Genomic DNA, 23,860 nt, shown 5'->3' on the forward strand with positions numbered 1-23,860 from the left:
AAGGCTGTAAGTACAGTTTGCTGTGGATTATGACTGTGTTTAAATCTAATAATGGATGAGACAATTTACTTAAAGCATGAAAAGTTCATATTGCTCTTCAGGCTTTGTGATAAAATATTAAAATTATGGAGTACAAAGTTGTACATGCAAAGAAAACAATGCAGAGCGGCAGGGCACCTGGCCCAGAGGGTCTTCACATAGAATTCTACAAAGGCTATTTTTTCCTGTTAGATTTACAGCTTTGGTTGTCTTGCCCTTTAAAGAAATTCTCTCAAGAAAGAAGTTGCCTCTTACCATGTCACAAGCAATTAGTTTCACCCAAAAAGGAGGAGGACCCCTCTCTGCTCCCCGTGTTAGTAGGTTCTCCCCGACTCCTCCTGCTTATTCCTTCCTCCCTCCCTCCTATTTGTGCTCTCCTCCTCCTCTTGGGTTCTATTCATGTCTTTTGGTTCAGCAATAAAACCCACAAGGCTGCCCTCGGATTGTCCCTCTTCCCATCGTGACATATTATGTATTACATGATTATGAAGTGATTTGATTATTATACAATAGTCAATTAACCACTTTGTTTCTTCAACTTGTCTTTCTTCTGAATCATCGGATATGTGTCGTAGCTGGTAATTTGTTACACTCTGCTGTCAGTGCCAGTGTAGCCTAGATACAACCAGTCGTATGTTTCGGTCATGCTGATGTTTGAACAATTTTTGGGAAGAGATTTTCATAATGTTTTCTCATATATGTGGTGTGATAATTGAGCATGACCCCACTGTTGCTGTGCTTGGTGCTCCTGTCATGATCTGTAATCTCTTATTTTTTCATGTCTCCTCCCACTCATGCCAGCTGAGGTCGCTGCTGGCCCTTTGTAACCCTCCTAATTCTCCTGTATCCCATTATAGTTCTCCATCCTAACCCTGTACACCTGTTTTGTCGCTGATTAGTGTGCTGTGTATAAATATGTCTGCCCTCACTGCGTTCCCCAGCTCAGTCATTGCTGTTCCATGTGTAGTCTGTGTTTCCTTAAAGTCCACGTCTGTCTCAAAGCGGCTGCATTTGAGTCGAGTCTCACCCGATGCTCACATCTCCCCGCAAAAAAACAATACACCGCCTCACAGGCCAGAGCCACAGCCTTCTCCTCTCTGCTGGGTGGAAGAACAACTCTCACGCAGTGGAAGTCCTCCAGACCCCCTGCCTTCAGACAATAGGTTAAAGATGTGTTTTCTATGTTACCTATTGAAAATCTAAGATACAGCAGAGGCAACTGTAGGAAGAGCTTTCATGCTCTCTGGTCTCCTTTCACTGAAAATGTGGAGGGCCTGTATCTCACTTGGAAGATATTATTTAATCCCTTATATTACAAACCAACGAATATTGCACTACACCATTACTAGGCTACACAAAGTTATTTTAACAACCACTGAATGGAAAAAGGTCAGTGCTGAATATATATATAGCTGTGGAGCAGCAGCAGGCCTTGCTGGGCCGGAAATGCAAGCAGCATTGTCCACATTACCACTCTCTGTACTTGGATTGACCGAATGCTCAGACCGTAGGATAAGAATTAATACTTTTTGTTGATCCCAATCGAGATATTTTCGTTTTGCCTCCCCCAACTTGCTCAGAGTGAGCTGGCCGTGACGGGCAGCCAGTCATAGTGGCACCCAGGGAGCTGGGGAACTTGCTGAAGGACCCACAGATGTGCCCAGGCTGGGCTAAAGTGGGCTATTTTCTGATCACAGGCTTAGCACACTGAGCTACACACTGCCCCTAAATTTATATTTATATGTAATCTGTGTGTGTATGTGTTATCTAGATTTGCCCTGTATGTTTCTAACTAAATCTAATCCAGGCCTTGATCCTACACTTACTATAATTATAAGTACCTCACTATACCTATATCTAACACTGCTATTCATCACCAGTGTTACATGTCAGGGCTTCGCTGCAATAGATCCCTCAGTGCTGCAGGTTATTACTGTGACTTTGCACACACACACGTTGCTGCTTCCTCAGCCAGTGTCACATATACTTTATTACACACAGACCTCAGTAATCTCTGCTACACTCACACCTGCTCACTTTACATCCATGGTTAAATTCTCCTAATGGAATTTATCTTAATATTTTTATTCTATTTTATTTTAATTGTTGCCATATTATTCATTGTATTGTTCTTTTGATTTTATTTCTATTTTATTATTGCTAATACACCGGATCTGAGTGCCTCATTTTGTTCCCTTCATGTAGAACACGTTTTGTAATAACAATAAAACATCCTTATCCTCATCTAAATCACACTGTCTAACTACTAACCTGTTTAAATAATATAATTGGATTTCAAAGGTTAATAGTCACTCAATTACCCCCTCAGCCCAACAGTACCACAAACACCCAACATGCACGGAAATTTTCTCCTAAGTTGTTTTCCCTGCCTGGAACAACCACAGCAGTCACATGGAGTAATGTTTCAAAACATTTCGGAAACCTTGCATTGAAACTTGAGGTCTTTAGAAGGGATCAGTCCTGGGCGGCAAAGTTGCCATCACAAAGGTTTTTGATTAAGGGATTCATGATGCCAGGTAGCCATCTTTCACAAGCTGGTGGGCTGTGCCACTGATGCGTTTGCTTTGGTTTTATATGTCTGTCCTGGTTTGTGTTCTTGCCACTTCAGGTTCCCTGGTTTTGGTCTACATTCCTCGGTCCTCTGCTGTGGAGTCTACCTTCTGCTTCACCTCATTCTGGAGCCGCCCATCCAGTCAGCGGCCCATGCCCCCCTGGTTCCCTGTTTCCAGAGGTTGGTCTGTTAGTCTCCGGGGCCAGGGGGCAGAAATCTGCCATGTTGGATGGGCAGCCCAGGTTGGGGTGCTCCATCATAGACTGGTACATGAAGGATTATAAATGGTTTTTAACCAGTATGTACCGAGTGTGCGTCGTGACGAAAAGAATTTCATGGGAACATTTAGGACTGACTGCAGTATTAGTTCAAAGCATTATTGTGTTTTTCTTAATTTTTATTGATTTATTTTTGGATTATTATTTTTTTAAACTTGATTCAGTTAAAAGGGGTTTGTCCATTTGCTTTAGCAGAAGTTCGTGTAAGTATGATGTTCACCTTCCCTTTTCATAGTCTAGTCTTTGCCAAGTTTTATGCTTATTTCCCCTGGTTAAGTTAATCTGACTTGTGTGTTTAGGAGGGTCATACAGGCTTTTTGTTTGTAATGGAAGCACAAGGTCTATACTTGCAGCTTATTTGCCATGCTAATGGAAGCATTTTACCCTCCTCTCTAATCTCTTTTTTTCTTGGCTCTCACTGCAGTCTCCTCTATGCCAAGGTTTCTCAACCCAGTCCTTGGACCCCACTGCAAAGATCCACAGTTTGGTCTGTCCAAGCTCTCAGCACAGCAGTAAAAGGTGACTGTTTGGTTCATGCATGCAGGGATCTGGGACAGAGCAAAAACGTGGAGCTGTCTGGTGGGCTGAGGAATGAGTTTAGAAATGCTGCTGTATGAAGTATTAAACGATTTGACCGGTTGGATAAATGTTAAAATGTTTTCTCAAAATATAAAAAGAGATAATCTTCTGTTGTGCGTCTCATTACAAGCAAACTTGTTTTTTGTTTTTATGTCACTCTAGTATTTGATATCTAATTTTCAGTCTTCTGGCAATATAATCTGGTGAATGGGGAAAGACTTCCAGCAGGGGCTCCGGTTTCCTCCCACAGTCCAAAAGTGCGCAGGGTAGGTTAATTGGCAAATCTGAGTTGTGAGTGTTTGTGCCCTGCAGAGTGTTGACTCCTGCCCAGGGTTTGTTCCTGCCTTCGCCTGTTGTTCCAAGGACAGGCTCCGGTCCCCCCGCGACCTCAGTTTGGCTTGCTGTCTCACCGCTTGGTTTTCTTTGGTTTACGTCTTCACTAGCCCCCTCGTTGCTTTGACTTGTGTGTAAGTTATGTATGTGTGATTGTATTGCTGCATAAGGAGTGACTGCTGTTTTGTTTTGCAAGTGTGTGTTGGACTCTGTTTATTTGGTTAGGGAGTGAGGTGGAGTGTTTGTCTTTTGGTTTCCTTTTCTTTTGCACTTAGGTGAGATTAGCTGTGGGTCGCACTTGATAGTTGGGGATTTTGTTTGTTATTTTGGCTGTGGTCACTCCCAAAGTCTTTTGCACCGGGTTATTTGTTTAGTGTCAATATTATACATGAAAAAAAATGAAAATACAAAAAATATCCCTTTGCCCACTGGTGTTCCCTTCTTGCCCTCACCCTGTTTGTCCCTTTGTCCCATTCCCCTTTCCCGTGAATACTGTTACACTCCAACCCTAGACAGGATATCAAAACAGCATCTTACCTATTGTTGTAAAAGAGATGAGGGATATTATTCGTCGACCTTTAACTTTGCTATTTCAGAAATCCGTATCTGCCGGTGTGGTACCTTCTGATTGGAAGTATACACTGTAAAAAAAAAGCAATTTTTTTTCACAGTTTTAAACCATTTTATATCAGCCATTTTGACTACAGTATAATTTTTTTTTTCCTCTTATGTTAAATGACAGTAAAGGTTTATCAAAACTACATTGCATAAACATATTTTTACGCAGAGTTTGTAAAATAAAAGAAACCCCTTCAGTGAAACTGGTCAATTTCTTTTCTGTATTTTTACAGAAATTAAACTTATGGTCATATGCAGGGGCGGCATGGTGGTGCAGTGGTTAGCACTGTTGCCTCGCACCTCTGAGACCCGGGTTCGAGTCTCTGCCTGGGTCACATGTGTGTGGAGTTTGCATATTCTCCCCATGTCGTCGTGGGGTTTTCTCCGGGTACTCCGGTTTCCCCCCCACAGTCCAAAAACATGCTGAGGCTGATTGGAGTTGCTAAATTGCCCGTAGGTGTGCATGTGTGAGTGAATGGTGTGTGAGTGTGCCCTGTGATGGGCTGGCCCCCCATCCTGGGTTGTTCCCTGCCTCGTGCCCATTGCTTCCGGGATAGGCTCCAGACCCCCCGCGACCCAATAGGATAAGCGGTTTGGAAAATGGATGGATGGATGGTCATATGCTTTATCTGTAAAATTTTAATGGTTTTATTGTACCAACATGTGTTTTAGTAAATCGAAGGCACAACAGCTGTTTTCAATAATTTTGCTTTCATTATTAACTTTAATTTTACATTCAGTGTACATAAAATGTACATTGTTTTACTGTCATAAACCAGATGACCACCATAATTGTACTGTGTTGTTGGATATATACGAAATGGTTTGCATAGATCTAAGGTTATAAACATTAAAAAAACTTAAAATTAGAAAATATAGACCCTATATTATAGGGAATATGCGAGTAATCGAATTGATATTGTAACGAACCCAAACTACAGTAGTGTCAGAGGCTGTAAACGGAGAACAGATCACCACCAGACTGCAGCTACAATTACAAAGATAATTTTATTCAGTACAATTCATGCAGCGACCCATCGGGTCGGATCTGGATTCACAAAGAGTTCGGTCCCGCTTTCTCCCCGTAGCAGACCACCCCTTTTTAAGCATGTGTTATTAACCCACGCTACCACACAGTAAATCCCGCACCACACAACATCCCCATTAGGGCACGGCACACCAATAGCACTGCAATGCACAGTAATCCCCACACTTCGGGCACAGGCAAGCGTTACGGGACCAGAACCGCCTACTGTATATAGTCCTGTCCCGACCCTAAGCGGTTACACTGCGCATTTAAACCACACGTAACACACATACAATAAAGACATAGTTAAAACAGAACACCCCCTCCCCCCGAGGATCAGGACTCTCCCCCGGGGAAGGAATAATCACACCGGTCCGTCACCTAGAACGTCCCACGGAAAGGGAATCCCACCCCCCCACCGCCAATCCGTCCCTATGAAGGTGCCGCTACTCCCGTCTATCAACCACCCCGTCTAAGCAGTGGTCATAGCCTCCTACCCCCACTGTCCTGACTGTCCTCGCCCTACCGCACCGGGAACTGTCCCTACAGCCCACTCTCTGGCTTCACAGCCAGCAGCCCTAAACAGCATACGAGCGGCACCTCCCTCCCGGGACCCACCCGTACGGTGCCTACCAGACCAAATCTCCCTAACACGCCTCCTACTCCCTCTCTTAACCCCAGATCCGGTGTAGCCACTTAATTAACTATTACCTTCCACGCCCATCCGTCACCCCCCACACATCAAAATTACACTCCCCCACCCTTAGGGCAGACTCGTCCTTGAGTCACAACATTTCATAGTCCTTGGACCATGTTGGTGGCCTCCTCTGACGTCGCAGACGAGTCTTCTGAACTGGAGCCCCTTCCCTCCGTTCTTGTTCCTTGGCCCCATGCATAGCAGCAGGCCCATCGCTGTGTGGCTCTGGAGGGACCTTACGGGCTCGGCTCCGCCAGGTTCAGGTAGGCTGGTCCCCTTCCCACTGCTGCCCTAGTCCAATTGCACTTGCCTCTTCTGGCCGATTCGCTGCCATTGCCCACACTTCTAGCCCTGGCACCCCCCTCCATCTCGCCACCCTTTTCTACTTAGGGCCGTGGTTGCGGATAGCCACCACCAGGGGGGGAATCTTTTAGCTCAGGCAGGGTACCAACAGTCATCACTTGGTGTCTGCCCTCCTGATTGGCAGCCTCTGTTACAGTAGAGAGAAATGGTTTAAGTCGATTAAAATGCACCACCACCTCACTTCCCCCTTCCACTGGTACCACTCGATACAATACCTCCGTTATCCTTTCCACCACCTTATATGGACCCTTAAACCTCCTCTGTAACTTTGGACATAACCCCCGTCTTCTAGCCTTCCTCCAAACCCATACCAGTTCCCCTCTGAATAGTACTTGACTTGCGCTCTAAAGTCATACGCTTGCTTCTGCTTACCCGAAGCTCTTGCCTGATGACGTTTCACTGCTCCCACCACTGTGGACAATATGTCCCCTAGTCTGGCCACATATTCCGTTACAAAGGAAAATCTTTCCCCCTCGTTGAGATTCAACATAACATCCACTGGCAACACTATCTCTTGCCCAAAAACAACCTTGTACGGTGTAACCCCAGTACTAGAGTGAATACTACTCCTGTAAGCCATCATCACACAAGGCAACAAAACATCCCAATTGGACTGATTTTCCTCCACAAAGAGAGACAACATTGCCAACAATGTCCTGTTAAACCTCTCAATCATCCCATCTGACTGGGGGTGATAAGCTGATGTCTTAGTCTTTTGAATGTTCAACAATTGACACACCTCTTTAAATAAATTTGATTCAAAATTGCGACCCTGATCTGTATGGATAGAGCGACAGACCCACTGCTCCGCCAAGACCTGGGCCACAGTGGAAGCTTCCTGATTAGGGAGAGGGAATGCCTCAGTCCATTTTGAGAAATAATCCCCAATGACCACAATGTACATATTTATCCCTGGAGTTACCGGTAATGGCCCTAAAATGTCCAATGCTACCCGTTCATATGGCCTAGCGGTTACAACAGACTGCAGCAGGGCACCTCCCTGTTTCCCCATCACTTTCCGGGAACCACAATCCACACACTCCCGACACAAGTGCTTAACATCCCCAAACCATCCCAGCCAATAAAAGCGATCTTTCACCTTTGCTTGCAACTTTTGTATTCCCAAATGACCCCTAGTGGTAGCATCATGCAACTGCCTCAAAATTTCTGGCACCAAAGACTTGTCGATAACAACCTGGACTTGGTCTGCTGCATCAGAATGCAAAGGTGGATATCGTACCAACCTAGAACCCTGCAACTGATCCCACACTGATGCATATTTCCACAACTCATTTGGAGGCTGACTACCTGCCCTCCCTCCCTTCCTTTAAAGCAAAAATCTCCCGCAGCTCAGCATCTCCTTGCTGATCCTGCCCCAGCTCATCACACTCCTCCTGACATGCCACTGCCTCCTGACACACCTCTCTCACAGCACATATCACCTCTCCCCCTTTTTCCTGGGTAGCTGGCGGTGAGTCTGAGGTTACTGGCAGAAAAGCGGGCACTCTAGAGAGGGCGTCCGCATTAGCGTGTCCCCGACCCGGCCGATGCACTCTCTTATATTGGAAGCTGGCCAGCTGCTCCACCCACCTAGCCAACTGCCCCTCTAAACCTTGGAAATTATGCAACCATCTTAAGGAGTTATGATCTGTCCGTAAGATGAACTCCTTCCCCAACATGTAGTATTTAAAATGTTTTATGAAGGTAACCATACTTAACTCCTACTTGGTTGTTGCATATTTCCTTTCTTGTTTAGTCAAAGCCCTACTAGCATATGCTATCACCTGTTCCCGTCCCCCTTCTACCTGGGACAATACTGCCCCAATACCTGCATCACTCGCATCCGTATCTAATATAAAGGTTTTATTAGGGTCGGGGTAAGACAGGACTGGTACAGACATCAAACTAAGTTTGAGCTGTTCAAATGCTGCCTGACAAGCTTCTGTCCATGTAAACCTTCTGCCCTTCTCGGTCAGCTGGAGCAGAGGACGAGCAAGTTCAGCAAAACCCCGAATAAACCTCCTACAATAAGAGGCAAGGCCCACAAAACTCCTCCCCTCTGTCTGATTTTTAGGCACCGGCCACTGGCGCACAGCTTCCACTTTAGCCGGATCAGCTTTCACACCCCTAGCCGATATTATATGGCCCAAATACTGCACTTCTGTGGCAAACAAGTTACAGTTCGCCGGTTTAACCTTCAGATTAGCCTGACGCAATTTCGTTATAACCTCATCCACATGGTCCAGATGTTCTTGAAAGGTACGGCCAAATATTATTGTATCGTCTAAGTACACCAAACAAGTAGTCCACTGAAGACTCGCCAACTCTAAATCCATGAGACGCTGAAAAGTTCTCAGACTGTTACACAGGCCAAAACTCAGCACATTAAATTGGAAAAGGCCTGACGAGTGATAAACGCCGTCTTATGCTTATCTTTTGGATCCACCTCGACTTGCCAGTACCCACTGGCTAAATCCAATGTAGAAAACCAGCAAGCCTTGCTCAAACTACCCAACGCATCATCAATTCGGGGTAAGGGGTACGTGTCTTTACGGGTAACATCATTCAATTTGCGATAATCAACGCAAAACCGAAGGCCACCATCTCGCTTCCGTACCAGAACCACCGGCGCTGCCCAAGGGCTATTCGAGGGCTGAATGATGTTATTCTCCAGCATCTGCTTTAAGTGACCAGACACTTCCTCCTGCAAATGGAGGGGGACACGGCGGGGAGGCAACTTTACCGGCTTCGCCTCACCAGTATCAATGTTATACAACATCAGGCGAGTTCTCCCCAAATCTCCCTCTCCGGCACTAAATACAGACAAATTCTTCTGCAACGCGGTATAAATACCAGTCATATCGGATGAGGCAAACCCCTTCTGGTGCAATCAAAATATGTTACAAGCCTATCGACTGTCCAGGGCACAACAGAATCCTCCTCATCCTCACCCAGGTCTACATTCTCTGCTTTCCGACTCACCTCAATACCCGTATGCAAGGTACCTACCCTCATCCCCCCATCATTATATTACACTGGCTAGATGCCGAATCCAAAGGCTCCAACATACCCTCAAAAGCAGCCCCACCTGTATTCTCCACCTTACCAGCAATGATTGCCTCACTTCGAGGGGGGGGGGATTACAGTATCTTCTGGAACCATGACGACCCGAGGCTTGTCCACATCTGCTGGCACAAGGAGAGGTAATAATTGACCCATAACCCGACACTCCTTCCTACCAAAATCCAACACCACCCCATATTTACTTAGAAAGCTTTTCATCCCCTCTTGCATCTTAGACACCGTGGTACGAAGCGATTTTACCTCCTGCCTTAACTCCTCTACCACCCCCAACAACACCTCCATTTGTTCATCCCTTTCTAATTTATGCTCCACCACTCCCCTCACTTTAACGTCAGGTGGCAAAGAAGTCTGCTCCAAACTTCTCAGCAACTCCATTTCAGAAGCAAGTTCAATGACATCTTCCAGCGTATTAGGCTTGGCACTACACAGGCTAACCCGAAAATCACCGGTAGCAAAATGCGTAATAAATTGGTCTCTTGCCAACAGATCACAAATCCGATGATCAGCCGTGGGATAAGCCCTAGCGGCTAATCTCCGTAAGGCGTTACCAAATTCCCTTGCCGTCTCGCTATGCAGGCGGCGACGGGTGGTAAAACTAGCTCTATTCCAATCACTACTATCACCAGGCTCAAAACACCTTGCCATAGCCGCTTTTAACAACCCATAATTACTTTTAGCGTCACTCGGCATCCCACTATACATCTCTCTAGCACGGCCAGACAACAGCAAAGACATAAACTTAATTTTCAGAGACTCATCCCACCTGTTTACCTCAGGCGCCAGATAAAATTGTTCCGACCAGTCAGACCACTCACGCCCCACACCATTAAAAGTTTCCGGTATAAATATTGGGTGAGCAGGGGGGCCACCGGGAGATTGAGAAAACACTCTCTACACGTATAACAGGACAATCAGCGCCCTCATAATTAGGAGATTGTACACTATCCTCCGCCTCCGATATGTTAAAGCTAATTCTAGGTTTCTAAACGGGAAAACCACAAAGGAAAGAAATGATCCCACCGCTGCCACCAGTCAGACCTACAGTGTGAGGTGTAGAGCTGGGTGGCGTTCGATGCCATTGGCTTTAGATAAACTGAACTGTCAGCGCTGTCACTCTAGCTTCACCATCCCTTGTGGAACTGGAGTGCTGACATTTCAGGGACTCCCCATGCCTGCATTCCCACTTGCCTCTCCCTCCTACTTATGCTGCCATTGCCATATCTGCCGGAGCTTGCACTTTGCACTTCATATTGCACTCACCTAACTGTTAGCACTGCCTATAGTCTCCCCTATACTTTGACTAATTGCACATTTTATTTCCCCAACTCCTCCTGGGGTGTGCTGCCTGGAGACCTCAATCTATCAAGATTTTCAGCACACCCTGCTACATGTGACATGTACCCATGACGTCCTTGCATCCAGCTCGCGTTCTGCCTGTGTCATCTTCCATGTATGACCCGCTGCCTAATTACTTCTGGTTGCCTGGCGATTGGAAGGAGAGTCGGCACGGGCTTGTCATCACCTCCCTGCTCCCCGGTTGTGCCTCAAATCCTATGGTTTGGACAATGTGACTTGGCACTTAGCTATCTCTTCTATTCGACTCTCCCTGCCGGCCACTGGAGTTTGGGCTCCCCCTTTGAGTCTGGTCCCTCCCAAGGTTTCTTCCTTCTAGAGAGTTTTTCCTTGCCACTGTCACCTATGTCTTACTCACTGGGGGCTTTGGGTGGGGATGCTGTAAAGCGCTTTGAGACAATGTATTGTTGGGATAACGTGCTATACAAAAATAAATTTGCTATTTTTCTGTTTTAAAACCAAATGGGAAAACCGTAGAATCACCTTCTTTGGTTTCTTTTCTATGAGTAAATTCAGATCTAACAGATACCGGAGATGTAAGATACAGCCTAATGTGAACTTTATCTTAATTTTACAACATTAACAGTCCCAGTCATAAGCTTGGAAACACCCACCCTTAGAATGGTGTTTTTTTGTAATATTTTTGATAAAATATGAAGCCTGATTTTTTTGTTTTCTGCTTTTCGCTTTTTCCCCTTCTGACAGAAAAACCAAAAAACGCTGCTGTTGTTTTCCTGATTTCGTTTTGGACTGGAAAACCCAAGGACAAACGATACATGGACTTTTTGCATTTGTTTGGCTTTAATGTGTTTGATATAAACCTAGAGTTGAGAACCTTCAGATGTGTGTGTTTGTATGAGTAATCCATCCATCCATCCATCCATTTTCCAAACCGCTTATCCAACTGGGTCGCGGGGGGTCTGGAGCCTATCCCGGAAGCAGGCAGAGAACAACCCAGGATGGGGGGCCAGCCCATCGCAGGGCACACTCACACACCATCCACTCGCACATGCATTCCTACGGGCAATTCAGCAAGTCCAATTAGCCTTTTAGTCCAATTAGCATGTTTTTGGACTGTGGGGGGAAACCGGAGTACCCGGAGGAAACCCCACGACGACATGGGGAGAACATGCAAACTCCACACACATGTGACCCAGGCGGAGATTCGAACCCGGGTCCCAGAGGTGTGAGGCAACAGTGCTAACCACTGCATCACCATGCCGCCATATATAGTTACACTATTTATTTAAAATGTAATGTTTCCTGGGGGCTGGGGAGGACACCTGCAGGAGAGAGACAGATATTGATCATGTAAACATCCTTCAGCAGTGCAGTAGTCATACTTCACATTTTTTATTGGGATTGTTGGGGGGGGGGGGGGCACATGCCGCCATGGTACCTAAGCTCTGCTCAAGTGAGATCTGAGTTACAGGGAAAGGTCCATAGACCTTGCTTATATGCTGCTGTTCCACAGACTTCCAGTAGGGGCTCCATGTGAGGAAAGAGCGAGGGCTATGCTCTCTCTCAAGTACACACAGAGTCACAGAGTAGGTCAAAGAAGCGAAAACAAAGTACCATACCTGAGTTGTTCTCACTGAACACGAAGCCCTGGTTTGCTCCAAACTACACGTGAGAAAGGCCCTCCTCTAAACTGGCCTCTCTCATGCGGGATGGGGGCCGTAAGGTGGCGTGGAGCTCAGGAGCAGCGTGCAGCAGTATGAGCAGCCATGCCTGTGCCAGCAGCACCACTGCCTGTACCCGGTTGTCCCATGTTGGGGACAGGCCAAGCGCCGCGTTGCCATACAGGCAGAAGGTGATCCAGGCCACCCACAGCAGGACTGAGGCCAGGCAGGTGATGAGCAGCCACGTGGTCCTGCACCTCCACCGTGGCTGCTGCCTCCACAGACTGCAGGCCGCCCCCACCAGTGCTGCCAGGAGCAGGACCAGCACATACGTGGTGGCCAGCGCAAAGTTCAGCGGCTGGTATTCACAGGCTGGCTGGCACGTGGACATCATGGCGAGAAGGATCCACTCCGGATCCAACACGGCCAAGGCCACCGCCAGCCCCATCAGTTGACCTGTGCTGGGGCTATGAGCACCTTGTCCCAACCGGCGCAGTCGCAGACCCTGGAACACTAGGCAGGTGTTGCAGACAGCAAGCAACACCCCCCTCAGGACACGCCGGGCGAAGCAGAGGCTCTCTTGGTGCTCAGCGATGTATCCCAGGCTGAGGCCACAGAGCCCAAATATGGCAGCGAGCAGCAGGAGTAGCGGCGCCACCCCGCTGCGCTCCTCAGCCTCTGTGATCTTCCGCAGGCGACACAGTACCACCAGGAGCAGGATCAGCGAGGCGAGGGCCGCCGCCGCTGCCGCCACCACCACCACCAAGCCCCACACCGCATCCAGCTCACACAAGGCCGTGTAGGGCCTTGTCAGGATGGAGCCGGATCCGCAAGGCGAAGCTTCGTCCCATGAAGAGCTGCCCCCCACCAGGGACAGGACGAGGAAGGTGAAGAGATTGATAGAGGGAGCCATCACTGGCAGGGAGAGAGAAAGGAATCATTTAATGGGTTGAAGAAGTATTAGTCCATTAAACGCAATGTAGCCTGCTGCTGTGCAGGACACATCACAGGTGACACGCTGAGCATGCTGACAACTGAGCAATGGACTTCTACAGTGTGAGACTACATGCACTTTCTTAAAAAGCAGTAATCAATGCCATGTCAACCAGCTGAACAACTTCACAAGCAAATCGGCACATTATATAGGCCACCATCATTATAAAAATTAATTATTATTTAAATTCAGGGGTCTCAAAGAAATGACTGTATATGGCCGGCCGATATCAGAGAAAAATTAAAACCATGTAATGTCATTCCAGCGCAATTGACACCCGCCAGTCTGCACGTTTTGCGGTCGGTAGTTTAGCATCTCCCAGCGTTTTTTTTAGTTTAAGACCTTTGATCTAAGTGAAGTATACATTTTGAAGGGGAGGCCTTACCTTCACTGTCAATGTCTTTCAGCTTCACTTGCTCTTACAACACGTACGATGCACTCACGAATCGTTTGTGTTTGCTTCTCCCTTATCAAACAGATTATTTATAAGCGGTGCATCATGACGTAGTACTGCATTTTTACGTAATGGAACGCTAACGTTCTAAATAGGGTGGGGGCAGGGAGGGGGCATTAAGTGTCATCCTTTTTGTGTTTACTTTTGAAAAATTGAGATATAACCTTTAAAAAGCACGGATATAATGTAAAAAACGTTTTATTTTTAATAAATACAAATAAAAACGAGCAAATGCATTCAATCCCATTTCTTGTAGCTAGTGCTGGAAACTTTGGTGGGCACCAATAACGATATATTTTTGTCCAGTAATATTACCAATACCTAATGTTTATCCAAACCCATGCAGCGCTCTAAGAAACTCCAGCTTCTGCGATTCCCCCTGCAGACCGCTACGGCTGATACAAAGACAAATGCGCAAAATATGCTAGTAAGATACAGAGATTGGTCATTGGTTAATATTATATAAATACGCAATTAATAATATGACAAGTGGCAGTATTGCTACACGATTAAATAAACGACAAAAACAATAATAATGACTGATAAGTCATAACGCGTTTTTTTCTTTGATGGTGATAACATGTACATGCAGTACACCGATACCGAAATAAGAGAATTAATGCTATTAGCAGAAAATTATTACTGGAGACATAATTGTTAGGACACCCTCGGCAGGGAAACGCGGACCCAGGAATGTGGAACAGAGCGATCTTTATTAGATCGAGCAGGTAACAGGCTTTCAATGGGCCAGGCAAGAAGAATGGTCGGGGACAGAAGGTAGATTCGGTAGCCGGGGAGATCCAGTCCAACAGGCAGGCACAGGACATGGAGACGAAGGGAAGGGGAGACGAGAGATCCTGGGGCTGGCAGGGAAGGCAGGACGGGAGGTTCAGGGACGAGGGCTGCTCTGGGAAAGATAATAAGATAATAAGATTCTATTTGTACTGCCTGCCAATTTTTATATTAGATGAGACTAAAAATTGAGAAATATCTATATGCACAAGTAGTTTTTCCTGATAAGAAGGATGACATCAAGACTGTCAGCATTTACAAATCGAATTATGACACATCTGAGTAGCCCAGACTGTCCGGAAAACAAAGCCATACAGCATATGTGGCTGACTAATGTACATGCAGTGTAATAAGCTTATAATCAAATGGATAGAAAAACGCTCAATAATGGACAGGATTCAAAGGGTAAATAAGGTGCATCATGTGGAAGAGAAGTTAGGTGGCGTTGGGGTGCATTGTGAGTTTCATCTGGTAGCTAGAAGGGAACAAACAGGGCTTTGGGGGGGGGGACTTCTCCGGGGGCTACATCGCTCTACCTTAAAAAAAAAATTATAAAAAAAAAAACACTTCTTACACTATAATGGCAGGTTTAGGACTAATACAGTACAGTCATAACCAGTGTCAGGGATTCTATGCATTGCTACACAGAGACAAGTCCAGATATTGAGCCCAAGGCTAAAATTGTGGTTTACTTACAAATGCACTTTGCTGGGCAGTGGGGGTGTTTGTTCTTCTCTGCTCACATTTTCCCCTCTTATCCTGTCTTCTCCTCCGCAGCCCTTCCTCCTTCTCTCTGTTGCTCCTATATTCCCTCCCCTCCAGTCATCTATGTTCTCCTTCCTCTGTAGTCTCTCCTCTTCTCCCATTCTTCAGTTATACTCTCTTCTCCGCTCTCCCTGTATCCCTCCTGTCTTCTGGTCCTGTCGTCTCTTCTCCAGTCATCCCCTGCTTCTCAGTCATCTCTGCATCTTTTCTCTCATTTGTTTGCTTATTCTTTGATTGTTTGTGTTATTCGTTAACCCACCACCCCATGCTGGATGAGTCTTGATGTTTTTTGTTCTTTTTAAAGTTAGGCTTCTTCCTTTGTTTTTGTGCCATATCTTCTGCCCTCTTCTGGTTGCGGCAGTGCATGACACGGGTGGAAAATAGGGTTTATTACAACACACACAGGGGGGCGGCATGGTGGTGAAGTGGTTAGCACTGTCGCCTCACACCTCTGGGACCCGGGTTCGAGTGAATTGCCCGTAGGTGTGCATGTGTGAGTGAATGGAGTGTGAGTGTGCCCTGCGATGGGCTGGCCCCCCATCCTGGGTTGTTCCCTGCCTCGTGCCCATTGATTCCGGGATAGGCTCCGGACCCCCCGCGACCCAATAGGATAAGCGGTTTGGAAGATGGATGGATGGATGGACAACACACACATCAAAACCAAAAGGATCAGGATGGATCCAAAATAAACAGCAAATGACCAGGAATGAACTAAATGATGGAATAAACACAACTAGAGAACTATATACATACATACAACATACAGCTATAATGAACCATCAAAGAACAGAAGCAGAACAGGCACTTAAATACACAGCTAACAAGACACAATGCAGGACAGTGAGAATCATAACCAATAACAAGGACTGAGGGCAACCCAGGAACAGGTGTTACAGTTAAACAGCACTGGTGAAATCAAAGTGGCCTTTCAGCCACATGGTCAGCTCTGCATCGCCCTCTGCTGTTTGCATTAGAAGCTGCTTGAAATTCCCACTCTCCTTACCAACACCTTGAAAAGCCAGGCCTTGCCGTGCCAAGTACTTAACTTCAGAAGATTTTTCCTCACTTGCTGCTGCTCTTTCCAGCTCATCTGAAGGTTGAATATTAACAGGATTGATCTTCTGAATCCATGTCATCAGTGCTAATCTGTGGCACTGCCTGTCTTTATGTGCACTGAATTTCCCCAGTGCCTTTTCCAGTTTCACATGCAAGTCTTCACAAGAGCTGAATCTGTCTCTCATGCCAGTTTAGGCATTTGTGTTACAAATAATTTTGCACAGTAGAAACAAATAGAATCTTATAAATGCTGAGATTAGAGTATCTACGATGCAGGAATGCAGGGGTTTCATTGGGGACCTTTCTATGGCTTAGTACTGTGAAGGAATACATGGTTAGTGCCAGGCGCAAATGAATATCTTTGATTTTGCATCCATTTGGTAACTTGTTGAAGTTGTCTGATAGTCAGTAATGCATGGTTTAATTATTATGATTGTTTATTTATTACCATATAACATCTGAAAGAAACTGAAATAGAAAAACTTATTTTAGTTTATGGTCCACTGGATAAACACAGACATTACAGACGGTTTTAGAATCTAATGCTGAATGTTTTTTGCTATCATTTTTCTGCCTGCATATGCTGTGATTGGTGCAGTGAAATTTGAGAATGTGTTTGTGGTCAGTATCATAGCCTCAGACAACAAACCAACGCTGTAGCGCCTCACTGTGTTTACATGTGGGAGGGGTTCCAGTTACATAATGGGCTCGTTCTAATTCAACTGTTTTGACGGAGCTCGACAAACCTAAAAAATAAATGCTGGTGTTATGAAAAACGATGTCATATAGCTATATTTGAGATTTATTATAGCCAAACACATCTCGGAGCTCCGAGGAACCTCCTTCTCCTTACATTTGGGGAAGATGGTGGCGCAGGAGGTAGTGCTATCGTTTAGCAACCAGAGAGTTGCAGGTTCGAGCCCTGGTTTCTCCTGACCCCTTCAAAGGGTCCTTGAGCAAGACACTGAACCCCAAATTGCTCCCAGCGTGCAGGTTGGCGCCTTGCATGGCAGCCTCTGCCCCCGGTGTGTGGATGGGTGAATGTGAGGCATGAATTGTAAAGTGCTTTCAGTTCTCATAAAAGTAGAAAAGCACATTTATCATGTGTGTTTTGGATTTGGATTGTATTGGTGTGTAGTCAATCGCTCATGTACATGCTCAATCGCAGTAACATTTTCACAGGAATTTGGGAGGTTGAAGTGCTAATTCTATGGGGGTGTATTCAGTGGGAAAGGTGTGTATGTAGGGCATGTCCCCCCCCCCCCCTTCGTGGTATTAGATATTCTGTTTCCCCCCCTGTGTGTTAAGTACTGGGTTTGGTCTTGCGTGTTTAATAAAAGATTGTACTACACTGCTTGTCCTGGCATATTGCCTGTGGTTTGAGGGGAGGTTAATCTGTGTGTGTGACCGTGAGTGACGCGGCATGTGTGCTACAGTATACATCCAGTATGTAACTGTATAAAGTAAAACTCACTGTGTAATATTAAATGCAAATGGATACTGTAATATGAAGCATTGCAGTAAGAGGACAATATTACAGTACAGGGCACATTGTTGGATTACATACCTGTTGGCTCTATGAAATGTTTGATGGTTGTGGACATGGTTGTTGTCCCATCATTCGGCCGACCACCCTCAGCCATTGTAAGGCCATGATTGAGGGCCTAATTATGTATATACAGTACTGTGCAAAAGTCTTAGGCAGGCAAAGAAAATTATGTTTAGATTATCCTCCTGTTGGTGTAAAACTATGATATGATGCTTGTCAAAGTGTGTCAGCTTCGCCATTTCAGAACCTCTGCTAAAATCATCCTAGTATTTGCAGCAATCGTCCAGTGCAGCCATGTATTTTTTGACTTGGCCACTAGCAGACCTCATACAGCTAGTCAATCTCTCACTGACTTTTTGAATCGATATATTTAATTATTTAATTGAGCTGTTGGGGAAATTTAACAGAATCATGGAACGACTGAGGTGCCCCTGAGGAGAAGTTTGGGAACTGAAGCAGTGTTCATCTAGCCATCCAACTAGACATCAGTAACTTTTTAGAAAACAGAAGAAATTATTACTAGTTTTTATTGTGTTACTCTTAATTTGCACACGTTCTAATGTTAAATTGTATTTTTTGTTCTAAGCCAAAGTACACTTGCTACCCAGATAAACAGCTTTAAACATTTCTTTGGACTGCCTAAGACTTTTGCACAGTACTGTACTGTATATGGTAATGCTAAATTGATAACAGTCTATCAGTGTTGTGTTTATGGTAAATATGCTTCTCAGTTGCCCCTTTGTCCGCCTTACTTACTGTTGCTATGCCTGCTATGTGCTCACTCTGCGTGGCTTAATTATATTATGGGGTTTTATTATTAATTTATTCATAATCATCGTTATTTTTTCAATTTCTGTGTGGCCATAATATTTTGGGTTTTATAGTTACAGTCATGTGGATTAATCTATTTTCTCTCTGTTTTACCATGAAGAACAAGGTGTGACAGGGGATGATTTTGTGGACATTGGAGAGCAAGATGTTTACCTTTTGTTCCCCAAAAACCTCAGACTGAGGAAATCCCTAATTTCCATTTTAAAACTAAAGGCAAGTAAACTGTCTGTTTGATAGCAAGCTCTGTGTTTTTTTGTGGTTTCACAGACATACTGCTGTCAAGTCATGGTTACAGAATATATCATATTTAGTTTCATGATCTTTCCCTCAATCAGTCTGGAGTGGAAGCAGAAGACTTCCTAAAAAATAAGCAGGGAAATCAGCGGCAACACCTGAACAAAAGAGATTCAGTGTATCACACAGTCCTGGAAATAGAAACTAAAGTGGACAGAGCTGTTAGAACACAGACAGTGCAGGTGGAAGTAGAATCAGCAGAATAAGTGGTTCTCACATCAGAAATACTGCTACCATTCATTCTGCTCATTCTATGTCCACCTGCACTCCTCTCTATTCTAACGTTTTTGGTGCAAAACTGATATCTTTGTTTTTTCTACACGTCTCCACCAGGCTGTTGTAAGATCATCCCTGGGTGCATCAAAAATGTGGACCACTGCCTGCAAGGGAGCGGAAATTGACTGGAACCCTGTCATAAGCAAAGTCTGTACCTCATAAAATTGTTTAAAATCAATATTTCTAATCAAATAGTTTAATTTCTCTATTACTTTTTTACCACATAAAGCACAATGAGTGCTTAAAATTTCAATTCACAAGGTAAAACACCAAATGAAGTGTTTTAACAGAATATTTCATGTAATTTCAAGGTCACAGCAGAGTTGCCCTGCAGCCTCGTCGGCAAAGAGCAGGAAATTCGGGAAAAACCCTTAAAAATGCTCCGAAACAGGAGGGAGGACCTCCGAAGGTCAGGAAATGTAATACATACTGTACATAGGGAACCCGCAAGCAAGTTAAAATTATTCAAGCCCCCTGCAGTCAAATTAAATCATGAATGTAATGTCCGGAATACAGACCTAGTCAGCCAAGGCTGAATAATGTTCCTGTTCATGTTCTGCTTCACTTTCCTGGCTTCTCATGTCGTGGCAAAACTTCATTTCTGCTGATTCCATTGTCTAGAAGAGAGAAGGACTTCAGCTTCACTCCAACGGTATGTAGCTTTTCTGTATTTATACCTTATCATTGTGTAATATATATAGTAATACGTTTCATAATTTAGCTTCTAAAATATTGTGCAATCACCAGCCCAATTGATATTTTTGCCATCTTAATCCTCTCAGGATCAGTACAGTATATGTGCAAACATATTTTATGTGTTTACAGACATGTAAGACTGCTGAAAAAAGGTGGGAGAACAGTGGCTCTTGGAGGTAAAATGTGTTTTTACATTTTCCCAGTGCTGCTGCATGAATCACTGTACTGCAGTGTCAGGTTTCCCATTGCCCAGCACACATAATTTGACTAAAGAACTTGATGATGTTACGATGATCAGTGTGTTGGCCAGTGAAACTGACAATGTGCTGAACTTTGGGAAATTTTGAAATTTATTATGAACACAGTATATTAATCTGCACAATGTAGCAAAACAGTCTGAAACGTAACTGAGATACAGAGGTTATACACTGATCAGCCATAACATGTGAAGTGAATAACATTGATTATTTGGTTACAGCGGCATCTGGCTGTGGGGGGGTTATACAGGTCCTTCTCAAAACATTAGCATATTGTGAAAAAGTTCATTATTTTCTGTAATGTACTGATAAACATTAGACTTTCATATATTTTAGATTCATTACACACAACTGAAGTAGTTCAAGCCTTTTATTGTTTTAATATTGATGATTTTGGCATACAGCTCATGAAAACCCAAAATAAATCTAAAAAAATTAGCATATTTCATCCGACCAATAAAAGAAAAGTGTTTTTAGTACCAAAAAAGTCAACCTTCAAATAATTATGTTCAGTTATGCACTCAATACTTGGTCGGGAATCCTTTTGCAGAAATGACTGCTTCAATGCGGCGTGGCATGGAGGCAATCAGCCTGTGGCACTGCTGAGGTGTTATGGAGGCCCAGGATGCTTCGATAGCGGCCTTAAGCTCATCCAGAGTGTTGGGTCTTGCGTCTCTCAACTTTCTCTTCACAATATCCCACAGATTCTCTATGGGGTTCAGGTCAGGAGAGTTGGCAGGCCAATTGAGCACAGTAATACCATGGTCAGTGTCATGCCCGGCTCGTCCGCTCCTCCTGTGTGCCACGCCCCCTGATTACCCACGTGTTTTCTCCCGATTGTACCCAGCTGTATCTAGTTTATTTGCTCAGTCCTATGTATTTAAGTCCTGGTCTTACCTGTTTGCCTTGTCTGTCATTGATGTTAGTTGGCGTTACATGTCCCATGCTCCCTGTCTTTATTAAAATCCCTGGTTTACCCCGACTTCCGCCTGTCCGTCTGCTTCCTGCCCGTTCGCCTCGCACGATCGCCGCTTTGTCCGCCAGCGATCGTGACAGAATGACAGACCCCAAAAAGAAAGGCACCCGGAGAGGGAAGAGGGTCCCGCAGGAGACGATCCGTCTCGGCGCCTGCTCGCTCTCCAGGCTTTACCTCCCGACGAAGGACGAGAGGGACGTACCCGCTCTACCTCCAGCCCGGGGGCCGACCACACGCTACCCCGATCCCGTGTGGAAGTACTGGCTCTCCAGTGAGGATGAGGAGCCCTTCCTCTACCCTTACCCGGAGCCGGAGCCGATTCTTTCACCGCCCGTTTTTCCGGACATCGCACCTCCTCTCGCCGCCGCTGGGCGCCGGAGAAGGAGGAGGAGACCGGCGATTGCCTGTCCCGAGGAGCTCCCTCCGTTAACGCCCACGGACACACAGCTCTCTCCCCCTGCAGCAACCACCCCGGAGGCGCTACCCGCGCCTCACCTAGGGAAGCCGGTGAACTGCGCCTCCCAGTTCTTTGCCCTCCAGGGGTTGTTCTGGAGGATCTGGGAGGAACTGTTCCCTCCAGTAAGTCCGGAGGTAGCGGAGCTTACGGAGCGACTCCAGAGGAGCTTTGCGGCGTTTACTCCCGCTTCCGACCCAGAGGAGCTGGAGAGTATGGCAGAGGACGTGCGGCAGCTCCTACAGCTCCAGAGGGCTGCAGTCCCCGCTCCCGTGCAGCCGCCGCTGCCTGCACAGCCCCCACTGCAGCCACCTGCAGCTCCAGGACAGGCGCCCCCACTGCAGCCACCTGCAGCTCCAGGACAGGCGCCCCCACTGCAGCCACCTGCAGCTCCAGGGCAGGCGCCCCCACTGCAGCCACCTGCAGCTCCAGGGCAGGCGCCCCCACTGCAGCCACCTGCAGCTCCAGGGCAGGCGCCCCCTGACCGTGCTACTGCAGCTCCAGAGGCGCTCCCTCTGCCTGCTGCAGCCCCAAGTCCTGACCGCGCTCCAAGTCCTGACCGCGTTCCTGTCCCTGACCGCGTTCCTGTCCCTGACCGCGTTCCTGTCCCTGACCGCGTTCCTGTCCCTGACCGCCCTGCAGTAGCCCCAAAGGCGCCCCCTCCGCCTGCAGCAGCTCCAGCTCCTGTCCCTTCTCCCCCAGTGACTCTTTCTCCCTCGCCCCGGCGAACTCGACCCCGACCGGGGGTCATCATGTCTGTGTCCCGTAAAGGGAGGGGACACAGACGCAGGGCTGGGGTCCCGCCCGCCCTGCCCCCTGGCTCGCCCTGCCTCGCCTGCGCTGGGGCTCGGTTGGCGCCCGCGGGTCCTGGCCCTCCGGGTCGGCCGCCGCCTGCGGGTCCCTCTCCGGTGCCTCGTCGCCCTGCCTCGCTCCCCCCTCCGGTGCCTCGTCGCCCTGCCTCGCTCCCCCCTCCGGCGGCTCCTCGGTCGCCTGCGGGTCCCTCTCCGATGCCTCGTCAACCTGCCTCGCTCCCCCCTCCGGTGCCTGGTCCGTCGCCGGGGGGCTCCCCGACGGCGGCTCCTCGGTCGCCTGCGGGGCCCCCACCTGCGGCCCGTCGGAGGACGTCGCCGCCTGCGGCGGCTCCCCCCCTCGCCTTACCTTCGCCCTGGCCCCTTCCAGCTCCCTCGTCCCCTTCCCTGGTGCTCCCTCCTGCTCCCTCCCTGGCCCCTCCGCGGGTCCCTCGCCCTGTCTCCTCTGCCCCTCCGTGGTCCCCTCCGGCTCCGGCCTCCCGGCCGCCTGCGGCCCCTCCGGCTGCCTCCCGTCGCCCGCTGGGGCTCCCTCGGGCTCCCCTTCCTTCCTCCTCCTTGTCTCCCTACGCCCCTGCCTTTGTCCCGCCTGTCTCTGCCCCTTCGTTTTTTGCTCCCCCTCGCTTCGTTCCTCCCGTCTCTGCTCCTCGTCCTCCTTTGTTCCCTTCGTTCACTCCTGGTCCTTTTGTTCCTCCTGTTCCCGCTGTGTCTCCCTTCCTGGTTTGCCTGTCTGCCTTCCCGACCCTCTGTCAGGTTTTGTCTTTTGTCTTGTCCCTCGCTCTGTTCTGTGCCTCGGTCTTGTTTCCCGTCCTGCGTTGATTTTGTTTTTCAGGTCCTGTTTTGCCTCGTCCCGTCCGTCGCCCCCTTCCTTGGCGCGCCCGGAGTAGCGCGCCTTTGGGGGGGGGTTCTGTCATGCCCGGCTCGTCCGCTCCTCCTGTGTGCCACGCCCCCTGATTACCCACGTGTTTTCTCCCGATTGTACCCAGCTGTATCTAGTTTATTTGCTCAGTCCTGTGTATTTAAGTCCTGGTCTTACCTGTTTGCCTTGTCTGTCATTGATGTTAGTTGGCGTTACATGTCCCATGCTCCCTGTCT

The 23,860-nt window shown here is 47.1% G+C and overlaps 1 protein-coding gene across 2 annotated transcripts in view; it reads right to left on the reverse strand.

Annotated features, from left to right (window-relative positions):
* The window catches only part of LOC125721428 (G-protein coupled receptor family C group 5 member B-like), a 196,856-nt gene extending 182,814 nt beyond the window's left edge, over positions 1-14,042 (reverse strand). The window contains exons 1-3 of one of the 2 annotated variants that reach the window (XM_048997333.1): positions 13,945-14,042; positions 12,524-13,480; positions 12,201-12,226 (exon numbers count right to left, since the gene is read on the reverse strand). In XM_048997333.1, coding sequence (XP_048853290.1) covers positions 12,567-13,478 — 912 coding nt within the window. In that variant the 5' untranslated portion in view covers positions 13,479-13,480; positions 13,945-14,042 and the 3' untranslated portion in view covers positions 12,201-12,226; positions 12,524-12,566. Of the gene's footprint in view, positions 1-12,200; positions 12,227-12,523; positions 13,481-13,944 lie in introns of those variants that run through there. The other variant, XM_048997332.1, reaches the window with a different exon arrangement.
* Positions 14,043-23,860: the final 9,818 nt, after the last annotated feature.

Source organism: Brienomyrus brachyistius, unplaced genomic scaffold, assembly GCF_023856365.1.
Source record: "Brienomyrus brachyistius isolate T26 unplaced genomic scaffold, BBRACH_0.4 scaffold33, whole genome shotgun sequence".
Lineage (NCBI taxonomy): Eukaryota > Metazoa > Chordata > Actinopteri > Osteoglossiformes > Mormyridae > Brienomyrus > Brienomyrus brachyistius.